This window comes from Falco peregrinus, chromosome 19, assembly GCF_023634155.1.
Source record: "Falco peregrinus isolate bFalPer1 chromosome 19, bFalPer1.pri, whole genome shotgun sequence".
Taxonomy (NCBI): domain Eukaryota; kingdom Metazoa; phylum Chordata; class Aves; order Falconiformes; family Falconidae; genus Falco; species Falco peregrinus.
In genome coordinates, this window is record NC_073740.1 from 636,501 (window position 1) to 651,832 (window position 15,332).

Below are 15,332 nucleotides of genomic sequence, written 5' to 3' on the forward strand. Positions count from 1 at the left end.
CACAGAACATGGGGGAAACTGAGGCACAAGTGGGGCAGTCTGTGACCACAGGCACCCACAGGGGGACATGGGGAAAGTGTGAACAAGGGGACAGGGACAGGACACGCGTATGTACATGAGGAGGTGTTGTCAGGACACACGTGTACAAGGGGACGGTGTCAGGATGTGCATGCATAAGGGGACAGTGTCAAGACATAAGCATATACACAGAGGGCAATGTCAGGACACGTGTGCACAAGGGGACAGTGTCAGGACACATGCATGCACAAGGGGACGGAGCTGGGACACACATGTGTGCACAAGGGTGGTGCCAGTGCAGGGCCAGGCATGTGAGGGCAGGAAGGGCCCCGGCGCCGGCGCATTGTTCGCCGTCCACCCGTCACTTCCCCCCACACGGCCACGGAAATGTCCCCATTGTCCCCACGGGCACTGTGCCCACGGGGGGCACACGCACCCCCTGCACCCCCGCGCATGTGCAACCTCCCATGCATCTACCCACCCACCCGGGGCGGGGCAGTGGTGGTGGAGCACCCATGGCAGGCTGCTGGGCAGGGGACCCAGGCTTCTAGACAGGGGTGGGGTCACAGAGGGAGGACCCTGAGCCCCCCGAGCCCCCAGCCCAGCTGTGGCGGGCGCCATTGCATCAGCGGTGCAGGAATGCAGCTGGCCCCGTGGCAGGCGTGCGAGGCCCCCAGCCCCCTGCGCACGCCCCCCGGCCCCTCACACACCCGGGCACCCGCCTCGCATGGGGGCCACTTGGGGCGGGGGGCGGGTCCCGTCCCCCCCATCCCACCCTTTGCACGAGCATGTGGAGGGGTGGGCAGCTGTGCGCACATGTGAAGGGGCCAGTGAGCTTGTAGCATCTGCATGTGTGGGTGGAGAGGCCGGGGGTGCACCACTTGCACACTCAGAGGTGGTGGGCGTGCACGGTTTGCACACTCATGGGGAGCGAGAGGCTGGTGTGCACCATTTGCACACTTGTGGGGAACAGGACCCTGTGAGTGCAGTCGTGTGGAGACAGCAAAGGTGCTGCCGGGGGGGCACCACCCCCCGTTGCACGCAGACCCCACTGTGGGGCAGGGGCCCGGGGTGCTGGTGGCCACCCCATGACCCCCCCCCCCCCGTGTCCCCTCGTGGGGGGTCCCGGCCCCTCTGTGCAGCCGCGTGGGAATGGCTCCAGCTCCGGCTGTTTCCGCTGGTTCCTTCCAGGAAGCAGCAGCCGGATCCGGCCCCCCCCGCCCCCGTCCCCGTCCCCTTCCTCCCCGCTGCGGTCCCCAGCCCTGCGACCGCCCAGCCCTGTCCCTCTCCTGTCTCCAGGTCACATCCCCAGTGTCCTGTTGTGTGTCCCCCCCGTGTCATCCAGTGTCCCACTGGTGTCCTGTGTTCCGCAGTGCCCTGTGTCCCCACGTGTATCCCCGTGTCCCCTTGTGCCTGTCCCACCCGGGTGCCCCATGGTGTCCTGTGTCCCTTTGTCCTCTCAGTGTCCCAGTACTCCCAGTGTCCTGTGTCCCAGTGTCCCAGCATGCCCTGCTGTCCTGTCCCTACCCCCATCACCCCCAGGTCCTCTCATCCCCCCCATTGTCCCAGTGTACTGCCCGTCATGTCACCTGGGGTCTTGTCCCCTGTCCCAGTCCCTTCACTGGTGTCCTGTCCTCAGTGTCCTGTGTCCCCTCATCCCTCCCCAGTGTCCCCGTCCCCAGTGTCCTGTTGCCACCTCGGCACCCATCTCCCCTGGTCTCTCGCTGTCCCCACAGTGTCCCATTCCCCCTGGTGAGGCCCCAGTATCCCAGTTCCTGGTGTCTCAGTCCTCTCCAGTGTCCCAGTACCCCTAAGTGTGTTGTGGTCCCCAGTGTCCCTATTACCAGTGTCCCCATCCCCTCAGGTGTCCCAATTTCTGGTGTCCCGGTCTCTCCAGTATCCCCCCAGTGTCCATGTTCCTGGTGTCCTGCCCCCCCTGGGGATCCCAGTCTCTGGTGTCCCTGTTCCCAGTGTCCGTCCTGGTGCCCCTCAAGTGCTCTGGTCCCCAGTATCCAGTGTCCCGATGTCCCTGTCCCCGGTGTCCTTGTGCCCTCAGGGTATCCTGTTATTCCCTGTCCCTGATGTCCCGGTGTCCCTTGGGTGTCCTAATGCCCCAGGGTGTCCCCATTCCTGATGTCCCGGTATCCCAGGGTGTCCCGGTGCCCTTCAGGTGCCCCGGTGCCCCCGGGTTGTCCCGGTGCCCCTCGGGTGTCTTCATCCCCGACGTTCCGGCCCCTTCGGAGCGTCCCGGTGCCCCAGGATTATTCCTGTCCCTGATGTCCCGCTCCTCCCCGGCCTCTCCCGGCGCCCCGTGCCCCCGGTGTGGTGTCGGTGCCGGTGTCCGACGGGGCTCTGGCTCCTCCCCGGTGAGTCACGGCGGGGCGGGGCGGGCCGGGCCCCCCCGGGCATTTTCCGAGGGGACTCGGGAGCGGGAGGCAGCGCCGAGCTCGGCCAGCCCCGCTCCGCCATGGCCCCGGCCCCGGCCCCCCCGCGCCGCCCCCGGTCCCGGCCCCGGGCGCTGCTACCGCTGCTGCTGCCGCTGCTGCTGCCGCCGCCCGCCGCTGCCTTCAACCTGGAGGCGGCGCGGCCCGTCGCCTTCCGCGGGGCCCCCGGGTCCCTCTTCGGCTTCGCCTTGGACTTTTACCTGCCCCGGCCCCGCAGGTATCGGCGGCGGCCCCGGGCCCCGCGACGGGACGGGACTGGGAGCGGCACCGGGACGGGTCCGGGCACCCGAAGCGGCCCCGTCAGCCGGGACGGGGACGGGCACCGGGCACCGGGCACCGGGCGGGGACGGGGAGCGGGAGCGGCCCAGCGGGACGGGGAGCGGCCCCGGGAGCAGGGCGGGGGCGGCAAGTGGGCAGCAGTGAGACCGGGAGCGGGTAATGGGAACCGGGAGTGGGCGGTGGACCGGTAACGGGACACCGGGGAGCGGGAACCGGCAGTGGGAAACGGGACCGGGGACCAGGACGGGGTAACGGGAATGGGACATCGGGGCGGGACCGGGACGGGGTAGCGGGAACGGGACATCGGGGCGGGTACCGAAAACGGGGTGGGACCGGGGGCTGGGCCGGGGTAACGGGGACCGGGACCGGTCCAGCCCCGGGGGTGTCCGGCGGGGCTCAGGGCGCTGGGCGGGGGCTGAGCCCCGGCTCCGTCCCCGTTCCCCCCCGCCGGCCCCTGCCGGGGGTCCCGGGGCCCCGTTGCCCCGGCCGGAGCGTTTCCTGTAACCGGAGTCAGGAGCTGCCCCCGGGGGCGGTGGGGGCTCGGGGGGACCCGGTCGTCCGAGAATGGCCCTGCCCCCCACGCGTGACCCACACCCGGGGGGGGGGGGGCAGGGCAAACTGGTGTCCCCCAGCTGCGGGGCCTGGGTGCCCCATGGCGGGTGGGCCCCCTCCCCGGACCCCCCCTCCCCGCCCCCCCCCTCCGGCCGTGGGTGCTTTCAGCGCTTCCTCTCCCACAGAGCCGGAAGGGGTCACCCAGGCTGAGTCAGGGTCCCGTGGGACCCCGGGGGGGGCAGGGGTTTCCCTCCCCCCAGGACACGCCCCACCAGGGTTCCTGGGCCCCCTCCCTCCTCTGCGAGCCCCCCCAGTGCCCCACGGGTGACAGCCACCGTGTCCCCATGGGGACAGCCACCCCGCCGAGCATCCCACTCACGCACACCCCCCCCAGCGTCAGCATCCTGGTGGGTGCCCCCAAAGCCAACACGAGCCAGCCCAATGTCACCCAGGGGGGGGCAGTCTACCACTGCCCCTGGCCCCCCGGTGATGACTGCACCCCCATCGACTTTGACCACATCGGTAAGGGGAGGGGGACACCGATGGGGACAGGGACACGGGTGGGGGCACGCCCCCTGGGCATGGGGACAGGGGTGGGCACACGGGTGGGGTCAGGACCCCTCCGGTATGGGGACAGGGTGGGGATAGGGGCATGGGGACATAGGTGGGGACGGGACCCCCTGGGCATGGGGACAGGGCACAGCCAGGCCTGGGGACATGCACTGCATGGCGACAGGGGCATGGCCCCCAGCACCCATAGGACGCAGTAGCCCCCCGTGGGCCCTTCGAACAGCCCCCCCAGCCCCACGTCATCATCCTCAATGCCACCCCTCTTGGCCCCGTGGCCTTGGCACTGCCTCTGGGCTCCTGTCCTGCCTGGTTAATGATAAACCTGGGGGGGAGCAGTGGGTGCTGGGGCAGGGGTCTCATGGGTGCTGGGGCAGTGAGTGCTGGCCTGACCCCCTGCTTCCCCCCTCCTCACAGGAGCCCGCACCCATGACTTCGGGGGCAACAGCACAGAGACCCCCGACCCCCGTCGAGTTCAAGTCCTTGCAGTGGTTTGGGGCCACTGTGCGGGCACACAACGCCTCCATCCTGGTATGGGGGGCACAGGGGGTTGGGGGGGAAGCAGGGGGCAGGGTTCTGTCTGTGTGCGGACCCCCTGTGCCCCCCACCACTCACAGACCCCTCTTTCCCCCTTGCCCCAGGCCTGTGCCCCACTGTACAGCTGGAGCCCCCCCAAGGAGGAAGGGGGGGGACGGGAGCCAGTGGGCACCTGCTTCCTCTCCATCGGCAACTTCTCTAAGTTTGTGGAGTATGCACCCTGCCGCTCAGGTGGGACCCCGCCCCCTGCCCCCAGACCCCCCAGCACCCCCTAGCCCGGCATCCATAGGTGGCACCACTGGGCATCTTGGTTGCCCAGGACCCATGGATGACATCTCCAGACCCCCCTGCCTGGTGCCCCTGGGTCCCTGGACATCACCTCCTGTGCCTGATACTGCCAGGATGACCCCCCTGGATCTTACCTGGCACCCAGGGACGCCCCCCAGCATCCTCCCTACCTGGCGCCTCTGCGGGGTCATCCCCATGGCCCCCAGGCTGGCACCCATGGGACCCTGGGCACCCCCAGCCTGGCACCCCAATGAGTGACATCCCCATAGCCCCCCAAATAGCACCCATGGGACCTCAGCCCCGCCCCCCCCCCCCCCCCAGGTCCCCCAACCATTGCCCCCCTCTCCCCACAGACCTGAACTCTGCAGCGGGGCAGGGCTACTGCCAGGGGGGCTTCAGCGCGGAGTTCACCCAGGTGGGGACATGGGGGGCACCGGTGGGGCACAGGGGATATTGGGTGACATGGGGGGTATCATGGCGGTGGGGGGGTAAGGGATAGAGGCTATCATGGGGATGGGGGGGTGAGGGATGGGGGGCATGAAGAGGCAGGGGTACATTGGGGCATTATGGGGGTCACATAGGGTATGTGGGGGTGGGGGGTGTATATAGGGGTCTGGAAGCATATAGGGGGTGCTGACGGGTGCCCCAGGCTGAAGGCTCCCACCCCCGGGTCTCCCTGCAGACAGGACGGGTGCTCTTGGGGGGGCCTGGCAGCTACTTCTGGCAAGGTGAGACCCCAGACCCTGCCTCACCCTGCCTTCCCCTGAGAGACCCCTGCCTGTCCCTGCACCTCCCTGCCTGTCCTTGCCTGTCCTTGAACCCTCTGGTTGTCCCTACACCCCCCCCTGCCTGCCCCTAAGTACCCCCCTGTCTGCCTCTGCCCACCCTGCCTGCCAGCCCGGCACGGTGGGCAGTACCCCTGGGTGCTGAGGGGCCGCCCGTGCCCCCAGGGCAGGTGATGTCGGCGACGCAGGAGCAGATCACAGCCTCCAGCTACCCAGAGTACTTCATCCAGGAGGTGGCTGGGCAGCTCCAGACGCGCCAGGCAGCCCCCACACACGATGACAGCTACATGGGTCTGCCTGGGGACAGGGAGTGTGGGGGACACGGGCGTGGGGACGTGGGAGATGGGAGGGGGACAGGGACAGGGGCATGGGGACAGGGGAGATTGTGGGGGGCAGGGACAGGGGCATGGGGACATGGGAAATGTGGGGACACAGGGGCATGGGGACACAGGGGCATGGGGACAGAAGGGACAGAGGAAACAGGCATGAGGACACAGTGGCACAGGGACACTTGGGGCATGGGGGTGTGGGAGTCATGGTGGGACAGGGACATGAGGTGTGAGGACATAGGGGACAGGAACACAGGGTATGGGGACAGGGGAGAGAGGGATGGACGTGGGGATATGGGGACACAGGGGCTTAGGGATACAGGACAGGGGCACAGGGAGACACAGGGACACAAGGGACATGGGGACACGGGGGGCACAAGGGGACAGGGACTGGGCACAGGGTGGCATCAGTGGCACAGGTGACAACACAGTTGACACCTCTCCACCCCACAGGCTACTCCGTGGCAGTTGGCGAGTTCAGCGGGGACACAACACAAGGTGGGTGCCACTGGGGTGCCAGTGGGAGAGTGACATGGGAGTGCCACAGCCCCCCCACCCGGACACCCCCCTGACAGGATCACTTTGTCCCTTGCAGATTTTGTGGCTGGTGTCCCTAAGGGCAACCTCACCTATGGCTACGTAAGGCTGCAGGGGCGGGGGATGTGGGGGGGACAGGGGATGGGGGGGATGGGGGTCGTAAGGGACATGGAGGGGACAAGGGACACAGGTACACAGGGGCCATTGGGGGGACAGGGGACATGGAGGGGCACAGGGGGCCCCAGCTGATGAGGCTCCCTGGCCACTGCCACAGTGTGTCCTGTCCCCTGTGTCCCCAGGTCACCATCCTCAACGGCACCAACATGAAGTCCCTCTACAACTTCTCAGGGGAGCAGGTGGGGCTGGGGGTGTCCGGGGGGGCCCAGGGGGCGTCCAGGCAGCTTGCTGGATGCCCCCGTGGGGTGCTGGGTGCAGGGGAAAATGGAGAGTGCGGGGGGTCCCCCCAGCACCCCCCATTACCCCGCTCCCCACCCATCAGATGGCAGCATATTTCGGCTACGCAGTGGCAGCCACGGACGTGAACAACGACGGGTGAGTGCATGCCCCCAGCCCCCACCCACATGGGTGCTCCCGCCGGGCACCCATGGGTGCCCCCCCACCCATGCCGTGGTCCGCAGGCTGGGGGCTGACAGCCGCTGCCCGCAGGCTGGCCGACCTGCTGGTGGGGGCTCCCCTCTTCATGGCGCGGACAGGGGAGGGGCGCGTGCAGGAGGTGGGCAGGGTGTACCTGTACCTGCAGCTGCCCGGGGGGGCCCTGCCCACCCCCGCCATGGCCCTCACCGGGCCCCAGGAGTTCGGGCGCTTCGGCAGTGCCATCGCCCCCCTGGGGGACCTTGACCTGGACGGCTTCAACGGTGGGTACCTGGGGGGGGGCGGGGCACGGGTTGGGGGCGGGGGAGGTCAGGGTGGGAGGTGGCACAGGGGGTAAAGGGGTGCCTGGGGGTGGGGAAGGGGGTGCCCCGGGGGTGGGGGGCATGGGGGAGTCAGGGTATAGGGCGACACGGGGAGTGTATGGGGTGCCCAGGGTGGGGGTGCCTGGGGAGGGGGCACAGGGAGTGCATGGGGTGCCCAGCGCAGAGGGGGGGCACACAAGGTGCATGGGGTGCCCAAGTTATAGGGTGGCACAGGGGCCATACGGGGCATGGGGGGTCCCTGCACCGTAGGGTGGCACGGGGGGGTTGCCGGGGCTCTAGGGGGCCACAGGGGTGCCCAGAGGGAGCGTGGCCCCCCGTGCCCCCTCTGAGCGGCATGGTGCAGACGTGGCGGTGGGGGCCCCACTGGGCACCGAGGGCCGGCAGGGGCTGGTGTACATCTACAGCGGGCGGGGGGCTGGGCTGCACCCCCAGCCAGCCCAGGTGCTGCGGGGGCACTGGGCGCCTGGCCGGCACCCCGACTTCTTCGGAGCCGCCCTGCGTGGGGCCACGGACCTCGACGGCAACGGCTACCCAGGTAAGTTAGGCACCCGCCGGCACCCCCGCGTGGGCACCCCCCCCGGGTCCCACCCCAGGGTGCTCAGCGGCTGGGGGTGCCCAGCCTGTCCATGCCATCCCGCGGTGGGGGACACCCCGACCCATCTGTCCTGCCCTGTGGGTGTCCAGCAGTTGGGGACACCCAGCTCTGTCTCTGCCACTCCATCGGTGCCCAGCAGCTGGGGGGGGACACACACCCCCAGCCTGGTCGTGCCACCACATGGAGGGGACACTCAGCCCCAGATGTCCCCATGGTGGGTGTCCCGTGGTTGGGGACCCTCATCCATGGCCATGCCACCCCATGAAGGGGACACCCATCCCCAGATCCTCCCCCCACGGGTGTCCCACCACCACTGCCACCCCTTCTGGCTGTGTCACCCCATCTCTGGTGACACCATTGTCCCCCTCTCCCCGCAGACCTCCTCGTGGGTGCCTTTGGGGTGGATACAGCCGTGGTGTACAGGTGGGTGCCACCAGCCTGGGGGGGTGTCCCCGGGTGTCCCTGGGCTGTCCCTGATGCCCTGTCCCCAGGGGCCGTCCCATCGTCCACGCCAGCGCCATGCTCAGCGTCTTCCCCACCATGTTCAACCCGGAGGAGCGCAGCTGTGTCCTGGAGGGCACCGGCCTTCACGTCCCCTGGTGCGTGACACTGGGGGGCACTGGGCACGGGGACAGGCACTGAGGGGTCATGTGGGGGGCTTGGGGACATCGGGAACCTTGGTGAGGAGGGACTTACTGGGGCAACCCAGTGGCTGAGGGCACTGAGGGGGGTTTCTCCCTGGGGAGGTTGCACCGAGGGGGTTCCTGGGGACATGGGGACAAGTAGAGGTATGGTGGCCTTGGGGATATCCCAGGGATAAGGAGGTAGAGGGTACTTGGGTGGGGTCGCAAGCAGTCTGGGAGCAGCAAGGGGGTACAGGGGACACCGTGGGGGGTGCAGAGTGGGGTCCATCCAGAGCTCTTGGGGACAGTGAGGGATGGGGGGCACTGAGGGGGGCACAGGGAGATGGGACACACACATGTATGCTAGGGCACCCATGGGGCAGGCAGGGGGGTCCCATGGGTGTCCCCCCTTCCCACCCCCCCAGCATCAATGTCAGCTTCTGCCTCAACGCCTCGGGACGTCACCTGCCCGGCCCCATCGGTAAGTGGGGGGGGGGGACAGGGGACATGGGGGGGGACACATGTCAGGGACCCTTGGCCACCGGGGGCCCTGGATGCCAGTGGCCCTGACATGGGTGTCCCTCCTCCAACCCAGGGTTCACGGTGGAGCTGAGCATGGATGGGGCGAAGGCTGGTGGGGGGCGGCGGGCGCTGTTCCTCCCAGGGGGGCAGCCCACCCGCACCCTCACCCTGCCTGTCCCCAATGGCGCCGGCACCCGCTGCCACACCATGGCTGTCTTCCTGCGGGTATGCCAGGAGTGGAAGGGGGGCACCTAGTGGGACCCCCCCCCCCCACCTTGCTCATCCCTGTGTCACCCCCCCTGGCAGAACGAGTCAGAGTTTCGGGATAAGCTGTCACCCATCGCTGTGGGGTTGAGCTTCGCTCTGGACCCCCACGCGCCCCCTGATACCCATGGGCTGCATCCAGTCCTGGCTGCTCATACCCACACCCGACTGGAGACCAAGGTACACCCAGCACCCCCTGGCACCCCCCAGCACCCCCTGGCACCTAGCGTCACCCCGTGGCACCCTGTGCGAACCCCCACACCCTGTCCTACCTCGTGGTACCTACTGTCACCGCATGGCACCTTCTGCCATCCATGGCACCCAGTTTTACCCTGTGGCACCCAGTGTCACGCCTTTGCCAGCCATTGTCTCCTGCATCAGCTGTTGTCCCACATCACCCGCTGCCCATGTCACCTGCTGTCCCTGTGTCACCCACTGTCCCCCGCATCCCTCTGTCACTGTGTCCCCATCGTCCCTGTGTCCCCCATGTCTCCCATCACCCTCGTGCCCCCCACTGTCCCTGTGTGCCTTTTTGTCCCCATGTCCCCTATGGCCTCCATCACACTCATGTCCCCCTTTGTCCCTGTGTCCCCCATGCAGGCTCACATCCAGCTGGACTGTGGGGAGGACAACATCTGCGTGCCTGACCTGCAGCTGGAGGCATCTGCGTAAGAGGGGGGCTGGGGGGTCCCAAGGGACCCCATGGGGCCATGGCACAGGGTGGCTGTGACACAGGGTCCCCCACAGGGACCGCCACGCCGTCTACCTGGGAGACCGCAACAGCCTGAACTTGACCTTCAATGCCCGCAACCAGGGCGAGGGGGGGGCTTACGAGGCCGAGCTGCACGTGCGCCCCCCTCCCCATGCCCAGTACACCGGGGTGCTGCGCCCACATGGGGTGCGTGTGCAGGGGTGCTCCAGAGTGTGGGGTGGGTGCATGGGGGGTCAGGGGGTGCCCCCTGGGTATGGGGTGGGTGCCCCTGGGTATGAGGTGGGTACCTGGGGGTGTCCCTTGGATAGAGGGCAGGTGCCTGTGAGTGCCCCCACACATGGGGTGGGTGCATGGGGGTGTCCCCAGGTACATGGGGGCGCCCTCAGACATGGAGTGGGTGCATGGGGGTGTCCGCAGGTGTGGGGTGGGTGCACAGGGGTGGGCATCTGTGGGTGCCCCGTGGGCCCCCCCAGTGCCATGGCTTCTGACACATCCCTCCCCCCTCAGAACTTCTCTGCACTGAGCTGTGAGCTTGGGGTGGGCAACAACTCGAGCCCCCTCATCTGCGACCTGGGCAACCCCATGAAGGCGGGTGCCAGCGTGAGTGGGGGGCACGGGGGGTGGGGGCATGTGGGGGTGTTGGGAGGCCCAGCGTGACCCCTTCCCTTCTGCCCGCAGATCTGGGGGGGGCTGCGCTTCACTGTCCCCCACCTCAGTGACAGCAGCAAAAGCATCCGCTTTGAGCTGCAGATCCGCAGGTGAGGGGACCCAGCTGGGGCACCCTGGGGTGGGGGGGTCCTTTCTGGGGCATCCTGGGGTGGGGGGTCCCCCCTGGCGCATCCTGGGGTGAGGGTCCTGGGAGGGGGCAGTCCTAGCTAAGGGATCGCAGTGGGGCATCCTGGTTGGGGGGGGTCAGGGGAGATCCTACCGGGGGGGGCACTCTGGAGTGGGGGGGGCCACCTTGGGCACCCTGGGGTGTGTGGAGGTCCAACCTGCCACATCCCATCTGGGACCTTTGAGGGGAGTCCCAAAGGTGTGTGGGGGTCCCATTCAGACTTGGGGAGAGGGTCACACCAGGGCTCAGGCTTGCGGGGGTTTCTGGGGAGGGGTGTGCCCCCAGTGCCAGCAGCCGGGGGGGGGCATGCCGTGACCCCTCCCTGTGTGCCGGCAGCAAGAACGCCAACAACTCGCAGAGCGAGGTGGTGACAGTGCCACTGGAGGTGCGGGCAGCCACCCGCCTCTCTGCCTTTGGGTGAGTGCCACCCACGCTGGGGGGTCCGAGGGGAGCACGGGGTGCTGAGCCCTGTCCAACCCCCCCATGCCTCTCTGTGTCCCCAGGGTGTCACGGCCTGATGTTGTCATTGTCCCTGAGGGGGGCTGGACACCTGAGCAGCCACCCCGGCAGCTGCAGGACCTGGGGGCCGCCCGTGGAGCACATCTATGAGGTGGGGGGTTCCCTGGGTCTCCAACCCTGAAGGTCCCTGTCCTGACCCCCGGGGGGTCCCTGTGTCCCCGACCCCGGGGGTCCCTGTGTCCCCAACCCCAGGGGTCCCCTGTGTCCCTGACCCCACGTGTGTCCATGTCCCCGTGCCCATGGGTGCCCCTGTGGGCGCCACGTCCCCATGCTGTGGGTGTTACCCCACGCTGCCATGTGTTCCCCCCCCCTCGGTGCCATCAGGTAGTGAACGAGGGTCCCAGCGCCATCAGCCACGGCACCCTGGAGCTGAGCTGTCCCTGAGCTACCGGGGCCACCCCCTCCTCTATGTCACTGGCCACTCGGGACCCCGCAACTGCTCCACCAGTCACCCTCTGGACAACCTGCGCCTGGCGGTGCGCCCGCAGGGAGGGGGACTAGGGTGCTGGGGACATGGGGTGGCACTGGGAGATGGAGGACTGGAGAGTACTGGGGACACTGGGTGGCACTGGGAGATGGAGGAATGGAGGGCACTGGGAGGTGGTGGGGATGTTAAGTGACACTGGTGACACTGGAGATGGAGAACTGGGGGGCACTGGGGGCATTGGGACGTGGTGGGGGCATTGGGTGGCACTGGGACATTGGGTGACACCGGGAGATGGAGAACTGGGGGGCACTAGAGGGTGCTGGAGACATTGGGTGACACTGAGTGGCACTGGGAGATAGAAGACTGGAAGGCACTGGAGGGTGCTGGGGACATGGGGTGACACTGGGGACATGGGGTTGCACTGGGACACCAGTGGCAGGGGGAGGTTGAGGGTGGCAGGGCCTGGCCCTGGGTGCCCGCAGGGGTGGCCGCAGGACAGGGCTGTCCCCAGAGCTGTGCCCTCCCACAGGAGCAGGAGCAGAGCCCTGAGGCACACGGGCCTGCAGCGCCGGGACACAGGGGACGTGGTCACCAGGGACACGCGGGGCAGCAGCCCCCCTGCACCCCCCTACACCCTGGTGAGTGCCCGCATGTCCCTGTGCCCACGTCCCCTCTGCCTGCATGTCCCCGTCCATGTGTGTGTGTCCCAGCCCTGTGGCACCCCCAGCCTGGCATGTGCCCCCCGAGGTGTGCTGTCCCCACAGTGTGGCACTGCTGTGCTGGGTGTCCCCAAGGCAGAGGATGTCTGGGGGGCCGGGTGTCCCCAAGGCAGGTGACACCTGGGGGGGCAGCTGTCCCTGCTGTGGATGATGTGGGGGGCGTGACCTGGCTGTGGGTGACATGGGTGTCCATGCTGTGGGTGACACGTGGGGGTCACAGGGGTGCCCCGAGGCCGAGTGCTTCCGCCTGAGCTGCCCCATGGGGGGGGCTGGAGAAGCAGCAGCGGGTGAGCCTGCGCCTGGCCTTCCGTCTCTGGGCCCCCTCCCTGCGGCAGGTGAGACCCCGGGACCCTCCCGAGACCTCCTGGGGCCCTCCCTGGGACTCCCTGACATGAGGCCCCCTGGGACCCCCCCAGCCCCCCCCCTGGATCCCCTGACATGAGACCTCCTGGGACACCCCCCCCAGGCCTCCCTGGAACCCCTGGGGACCCCCCTGGGACCCTCCAGGACCCCAACATATGCATCTGCCTCCCAGCACCCACACCAGCCCCTGGTGCCTCCCGCATCCTGAACCCATCCTGGGACCCACCTTGCGCCGCAGCCCCCCAGGGTGGGTGCCCTTGTCACCAGTGGGGGGGAGGGTTAGCGGCTGCCCTGGCACCACAGTGCCCATATGGTGCTGGACGCAGGAGCCTGTGAGTGCCCTCGGGTGCCCGTGGGTGCCTTTGGATGTCAGTGGGTGCCCCGTGGGTGCCCGTGGGTGCCACATGGGGGCCCTCAGGTGCCCACGAGTGCCATGTGGGTGCCCGTGAGTGCCCAAGAGTGCTGATCAACGGGTGCTGCAGCGGGAGACGCGGGTGCAGGCGCTACATTGTGAGGCTGAGTACCGGGTGCTGCGGCTGCCGTACCGCATCTGGCCCCAGCACTACCCCAGCCAGCGCCTACAGGTGATGGGGGGGGGGATGGGGGGGACGGACACGCAGGGGGCACCTGGGGGGTGGGGTGGGGGATGGAGCTACCATGGGTGTGGGGTGATACTGTGGGTGGTGGGTGACCCCATGGGTGGCACTGTGCATGATGCTGGGGGTGGCAGGTGAGGACAGGACTGGTGTGGCCATGGGGTGACACCATGGATGACACTGTGGGTGGCAGGTAGTGACAGGGCTGCAGTGGGTGGTGGGTGAGTGTGACCCTGTGGGTGATGCTGGGGGTGGCAGGTGGTGATGGGGCTGCAGTGGGAGTGGGGTGACCCCACAGGTGACCTCATGGGTGGCGCTGTTGGTGGCAGGTGTTGACAGGGCTGCAGTGGGCACGCGCCGAGGGCGGCCATGGGGTGCCAGTGTGGGTGGTGGTGCTGGCAGTGCTGCTGGGACTGCTGCTGCTCGCCCTGCTCTGCTACGGCCTCTACAAGGTGGGTCTAGGGGGGGGCACGGGGGGGGCACAGGGGCCATGGGGGTGCCAGGGCCATGGGGGACACAAGGGACATGGTCTTCACGAGAGGGCACAAGGGACATTGGGGGGGGGGGGACGTGGGGGGGTGGGTCCAGGGACATGGAGGGGTGCAGCAACATGGGGGGGGGGGGGCACAAGGGACATGGTGGGTGCACAAGGGACTTGGGGGTGGCACAGGGACATGGGGAGGGGGGGGGGGGGGGCGCCGGTCCATAGAGGTCCCAGGGGACATGGGGGGCAGGGGTCCACCCTGACACCCCCCCCAGCTGGGTTTCTTCAAGCGCTCGGGGCCCTATGGCACGGCATGGAGAAGGCGCAGCTGAAGCCCCAGGCGGCCTCGGAGGCCTGACGGGGCCCCGCACCACCGGTGTCACCCCACCGCACTGTGGGCCACGCACCGCCGGGCACTGCGCCAGGACAAGCACTGCTGGGCTGGGCACCGACGCACCGGGTACCCCCGTACTGGGCACCACCAACACGCTGGCCACCATCGTGCCGGCTGGCAACAGTCCCAGCACTGCTGGATTGGGTCCCACCAGGACAGGCGTCACCACTGGACTGGGTACCACCAGCACAGGCGTCACCAGCCGGCTGGGTGCTGCCACCACCGGCACGTGGGGTCATGCCAAGACGGTCACCGACACGCTGGACACCACTGTGCTGAGCGGCAGCAGCCCAGGCACAGCCACCACGCTGGGCGCAGCTGCCATCAGCTGGCACAACCTGCATGCTGGGCACAGCCACCACACCGGACACCGGCACACCACCGCCATGGTGTGCACCGCCGCCGTGCCAGTGGCATCACTGCTGTGACTGGCATTGCCACCCCCGGGCACCGGTGCCATGCCAGTGACATCACTGCTGTTACTGGCATTGCCACCCTGGGCACCAGCACCGCAGCCAGGACCACCGGTGGGATGGACAACACATGGCCAGGCACCGTCACCGCGCCGGGCACTGGTGCCAGCATCATCACTGTGCCTGGCACAGGAGTGGGGGACACACACCATGTGGCAGTGTCACCCTCCGGCAGTGGTGCCTGGCCACGGTGGCACCCAGCACGTGCTGCACTGCCCGTGCCCCCCACCATGGGCACCTCACTTTGCACTGACCCTGCACCCGGAGGCAGGGGGGGGGGACGACACATGCAAAGCCACCCCCCCATGTCCCCGGGGCGTCCCCGTCCCCTGGCGGGGGGGGGGGGGGGGGGGGGGGGGGGGGGGGGGGGGGGGCGGGGGGGAGGGATGGGGGTTGCACTAGCGCTGGGGGGCCAGGGGGCACAGGCAGGCGCCGGGGTGTGTGTGTGTGGCTTCAGTTTGTATTTAATTTGGAGGGGGGGTAACCTCAGGCCCCCCCAATAAATGTGTCCAACCCAGAGCTGTGGCATGGGGGG

At 68.5% G+C, this 15,332-nt stretch overlaps 1 protein-coding gene across 1 annotated transcript; it reads left to right on the forward strand.

The window, feature by feature from the left end:
• Positions 1–2,713: 2,713 nt before the first annotated feature.
• Positions 2,714–13,434, forward strand: ITGA5 (integrin subunit alpha 5). Its single transcript, XM_055792329.1, is given in 30 exon segments — positions 2,714–2,802; positions 3,688–3,815; positions 4,278–4,391; positions 4,502–4,628; positions 5,039–5,100; positions 5,368–5,413; positions 5,636–5,761; positions 6,253–6,297; positions 6,395–6,438; positions 6,636–6,692; positions 6,836–6,888; positions 7,003–7,211; positions 7,615–7,806; positions 8,244–8,289; positions 8,358–8,465; positions 8,915–8,970; positions 9,085–9,236; positions 9,318–9,455; positions 9,876–9,943; positions 10,023–10,173; positions 10,495–10,587; positions 10,666–10,745; positions 11,159–11,239; positions 11,326–11,404; positions 11,406–11,432; positions 11,666–11,720; positions 11,723–11,817; positions 12,298–12,406; positions 12,708–12,822; positions 13,333–13,434. Coding segments are annotated over 28 exon segments (2,565 nt in total). The 5' UTR covers positions 2,714–2,802; positions 3,688–3,734; the 3' UTR covers positions 12,779–12,822; positions 13,333–13,434.
• The last annotated feature ends 1,898 nt before the right edge of the window (positions 13,435–15,332 follow it).